Here is a 4,859-nt window from a genome sequence, read left to right as displayed (position 1 = left end):
ATCCAATTACCAATTGAAAATGTTTTTGTTGTCAATTCATGAACATTAGTCAACTAATTAGTGATGAAAGAAACACTGTAAATGAGACTCATTCAGAGGGAAGTGCAACCTCATTAGGTCTAATGTCTGTTTTTTCTGTATAAGCATTCAAGGCTTCATGCTTGGATAATAGTTAACTCTTGAAGAAAGTGATTTTCATGAGCCTAGTTTTTGTTTGTAGCCACAAGTGGATCTGTTTGTCAGGTAACTGATACTCATGTCGGTGTGGAATTCCTGTATAGCTTAATGATCACACAGACTACATTTCATGATGGCTGAGGTCTTTGTCGAACTTAATTTCAAATATTATTAATAATACAATATTAACAATTAAAAAAAGAAAAAAATATATATATAGCAAAATGTATATATAATTACTATCTTGTGTAGTTAGTTCATGATTTTAATGCTAAGAAATGCTTGATACAGAGTGCCAAAGACCCTGCACCAACTGACAGAAGGAATTTTGTTATAAATAAGAACAAAAAATTCTTAAGTGTAGCATATATTTCATGTACGTGTTCCTTTTCATGTTTATTACTTATACTACTAATTATACCACAAAACAACAGACACTGCAAACAGTGTCACATCACAAATAAAATCACATTTTAGTATTCAATTCAAATTTATTTACATGGTGCCAAACAAAACAACTGTCACCTCAGGGCACTTTACATTGTAAGGTAAAGACGCTTCTATAATGCAGAGAAAACACAAAAAAATCAGATCACCTTCAATGAGCAAGCACTAATGTAGGCAGGCGAAATTCCCCTAACAGGGAAAAAGCTCCAGCAGAACCAGGTTCAGGGATGGGGAGCAATCTGGCACAACCAGTAGGATACAAGGTGAGGAAGACAGGAAAAAAGATTAATAATAACAAACGACTAAATGCAAAGTACAAACACAGAGAGTGAAAAAAGTTTAGTTAAGAAGAAACACTCCAGCAGCACAGGCCTATTGCAATGTTGCAAATAATCAAGTTGCTTCATCTTTCAGTGAGGTAACTTCTCCATAACGGCAAAAGGCCAGCGCTTGTCAATTCTTGTGGTAAAGCTAAGAATGCTGACAAATTCACAACATGAAATACTGTTAAATCTATATGCCAGAGGTGTTGATAGCAGAATAGGTGCAGATGTCAGAACTATAGGTTATCTTCTTTGATTTGTGTGCTGCTTGACGGGTTTCCACTGTAGCATAAAACACATCTTCATCCTGTGAGGGGACATTTGTTGTTTACAGTCATAATCAGATGCTTAGCACTCACTCACATTTTTCTGGTCAGAATTACGAAGGTGAAGCCTCACGTTTGTAACAACCAGCATTTTCCCTTTTAATAACAAAACCCTCCCTAGATCCCATCATTTAAAAAAATCTTGAGATCACTCTTCTATCGTTCCTTCTCTTGGATCGGTTAAGGAAAACAATATTTAATAAATTCCAATCTGGGTACTGAAAACACTGAAACAATATTACTAAAAATTACTGACAATATTCTTTTGAGTTTGGATAAAGTCAAATATTCCATTTGACTCAGGTGCACAGTTTTTCACCAATAGTCATGCTATTTTGATTGACAGATTATAAAACTGGGTTGGCATCTCTGACACTGCTCTCAAATGCTATTCATACTGATTTGATAGACATTACCAAATTTAAATAAATAGCTGTATGTTATTAATATAAACCACCCTGTATAGATGTGGTCCCTCAAGGCTCAATCCTTAGATCGCTTCTGTGCTCAGTTTATAAGTTACCCCTGTGTCATTTTCCTATCATTGCTATGCTGACGACCCTAACCCTAACCCAGACAGCTGTACTTTTCTGTTATGCTTAATAATCTCCTCCCTCCTTCCTCAGTGAGTACTTGGCTACCATTTCTAGCAGGTAGCTTTAAAGTAATCTTAACCACCTAAAATTATTCACTGTAGTTCACATCTTATGTGTGTATATAAGTATTTATGTATCATTGCTGGATTTTGTTGCTCACAGTCTAATTTCATGGCACTATACCAGGGAAGATTTTTTTAATGTCTACACAGGGTATGATGTATAGGTAAGTAGGTACAGAAGTTAATATAATGTCAAATTATTATTTGCGATTGTTGCTGCAGAAAATACATAGAATGCTGTTTATGATGAGTAATTATCAGAGATACAAAGTCTGCATATATTGCATATACATATAACTCACTGCAGACATTATACAGGGTGGGCCATTTATATGGATACACCGTAATAAAATGGGAATGGTTGGTGATATTAAAGTCCTGTTTGTGGCACATTAGTATATGTGAGGGGGCAAACTCCTCAAGATGGGTGGTGACCATGGTGGCCATTTAGAAGTCGGCCATCTTGGATACAACTTTTGTTTTTTCAATAGGAAGAGGGCCATGTGACACATCAAACTTATTGGTAATGTCACAAGAAAAACAATGGTGTGCTTGGTTTCAAAGTAGCTTTATTCTTTCATGAGTTATTTACAAGTTTCTCTTTGTTTGGACTTTAATATCACCAACCATTCCCATGTTATTACGGTGTATCCATATAAATGGCCCACCCTGTACATTTGGTTTGTTTAGGGAAAGAAAAAATTGAGAGGGAATGAATTATGAAAGTGACTAAAACATAATCTAAAACAATACACATATAAAAATCAAATTTGATACTGATGTAATTTACCTGATTCCTTCTTGTTTGCCCACTGGTTTGAAATCTGGGCTGATCATCTTTTAGCCACAAAAAGGAATACAACATTATTAAACAATAACATCTAACATTACAAATGACTTTAGTAGCAATTGTATGTGAAGCTTTATTGTGTAATTAAAAGTCCTTTTAGACTTCAGAAAAAAAATTGATATTGCATATAGAACCAATCACAAAACTAAGTCATGGAATTAAGTAAAGGATCCAGTGAATAAAACTACTTCATTTAGTATTTACCTGTTTTCTGGCAGAGGCGATGAACAAGAAGGGAGATAAGTAGAGAGGACAGAACAGCAAAAGTTGGACACAGGATGAACAGCAGCTTCCAACATATGCTGCAGTCTTGTAGAGTTGGGTGATCAGTTGAAATTTGTTCACTGGCCTCTAAATTGTTCACAAACTGTTTCAGTTAGCTCTGTGTATATTTTTATACTTCTCTTTTACACAAATCTCATACATCAGTACCAGATAACAGCTATTTAAAGAGATTAAACACATAGCAACCATTTTTTCTGCTTTTATACCACAAAGGTGTTTTTCATAAAAAGCTCTTCTTTGCTAATAATGAGTCAACATTGCCATTATGTGCACAATGCACAGCAGTGCAGCTATCCGTGGGGTATTTAACCTGCACATGTGTATAAAATTTATTTAAAATTTTAGTATTTGATGGCTTTTTAAAATTAAAATAGCAAAAATAATAAAATAATCACATAATTAGCATCGGCATTTTTCCTTCTAGCCTCCTTCATTTTATTGTCTAGCACAAGTCGTTTTGCTTTTGACTTTCAACTTGTTCAAATAAACCATATTTATATACATATTCTATTACTGTATATGTAGTTTAAGCTCGGTGCAACCTCAAGAGGGTTATGTTGCACCATCGAATATAATTTCCACTAAATACAAGAGCACACTCTCTTATTTGTCATAGGCAAAGGCATTATTTTAAAAAAAATTGAAGAATAGAAGAGTACTTACTGAATCGGATCCGTGTTGTAGCATTGCTATATCCGTAAATATATTTGTGTTTATTTCCACCAACTGATTGTGACCGCTCAGTTCCACAGTAATAGAGGCCCTCATCAGAATCAGAAGTATTCATGATCAGTAGATCATAGGAACTAGAGGACTGGTTTTCTACAAAATGGAAGCGAGGTAGCAAATTCACTAGAGTTGCACGGCCACTGGTGGGTTTGAATGGATCCTTTTCTTTTTCTAGAACAAGAGGAGGCTGATTTTCATGTGTACAGTTTCTGTACCACATAATAATTTCATCAGTCAATATTTTACAGTCACAGTACAGAGTAATGTTTTCTCCCGATCCCACTGTCACATTCACTACTGATCCAAAAATCCAACGATGTCCTGAAATACAAACACAACAGCAAATGTCGGTAGTGTTTTTTTATCATACTAAATGCTTGTAGCTGTTGAGTACAGAAGTGAATGTAGATTGCCAAATAGAATCAGTATAATAAATAGTTTATTAAAAGTACTAAAGTATTACCTAAAAGAAGGACAAGAAGGGTGTTAAGCCTCTCCATGTTTGATGACTTGCAGCAAAAAGACACTAAAACTGGCATCTTTCTTGACTCTTGGGTGTTGCCTGCACAAACTTTTCCATTTAAGGAAATGCAAGTCGTGATTGGCTAGTTGAATGAAACCTTTCATTCTGTGGTTGTTTTCTATTGGTGTGATGTTTTGTGACTGTCTAGACATCAAGAGCAAAGTTTTTTTTCCAGATGATACTTAAGTAGAGTGTCAGTCAAAAACGTCTCTGTATTAAGTTACTAGGAACATAGCGTTACCCTTGGTTGTGTTTTTTGCAGTCTTGACAGTTTCACACTTCAATTGTCTGATGTGTATTATGAAAAAATACACAACTGTAAATTTATACTATTCAAAAAGAATGTAGCAAGTGTAGTGTTTGGGACTTACCTGCTCAACTTTGACATGCAGCACCTAAAAAATGCACCCTCCAAGAAATACTTGAAACTTGGGCCATTTCTCCAGCCACAACAAAGCTAGCTTTCAGTGTTGCATTATTTTGGGCTGTAGCTTTCATGAAAGTATTCTGCTGAGAATTATTGTCTAAAGGTAAAGAAAGA

At 35.0% G+C, this 4,859-nt stretch overlaps 1 protein-coding gene across 1 annotated transcript; it reads right to left on the bottom strand.

Annotated features, from left to right (window-relative positions):
• Positions 1-604: 604 nt before the first annotated feature.
• On the bottom strand, positions 605-4,431 carry LOC147327917 (uncharacterized). The gene is made up of 5 exons (XM_086295911.1): positions 4,259-4,431; positions 3,730-4,116; positions 2,986-3,132; positions 2,722-2,768; positions 605-1,254 (listed from the first exon to the last, which is right to left on the bottom strand). Exons 1-5 carry the CDS (start codon positions 4,332-4,334, stop codon positions 1,138-1,140), a joined length of 774 nt encoding a protein of 257 aa, XP_086152037.1. The 5' UTR covers positions 4,335-4,431; the 3' UTR covers positions 605-1,137.
• Positions 4,432-4,859: the final 428 nt, after the last annotated feature.

This window comes from Aulonocara sp. 'chitande type north' Nkhata Bay, linkage group LG6 (assembly GCF_057382095.1).
Source record: "Aulonocara sp. 'chitande type north' Nkhata Bay isolate Kocher_YH1m ecotype deep benthic linkage group LG6, A_spYH_male_GT1.1, whole genome shotgun sequence".
In the NCBI taxonomy this organism is placed as follows: Eukaryota; Metazoa; Chordata; class Actinopteri; order Cichliformes; family Cichlidae; genus Aulonocara; species Aulonocara sp. 'chitande type north' Nkhata Bay.
Note: the sequence above shows the minus strand (reverse complement) of the source record. Positions and strands in the feature narration are given on the sequence as shown.

Excerpts from the sequence above, each read along its gene's own strand:
- LOC147327917 (XM_086295911.1), bottom strand. The coding sequence starts at position 4,334 with ATGCCAGTTTTAGTGTCTTTTTGCTGCAAGTCATCAAACATGGAGAGG. Across the intron at positions 3,133-3,729 it reads TACAACACGGATCCGATTCA|AGGCCAGTGAACAAATTTCA; the intron begins GTAAGTACTCTT and ends TGAACAATTTAG. Across the intron at positions 2,769-2,985 it reads TCGCCTCTGCCAGAAAACAG|ATGATCAGCCCAGATTTCAA; the intron begins GTAAATACTAAA and ends TGTGGCTAAAAG.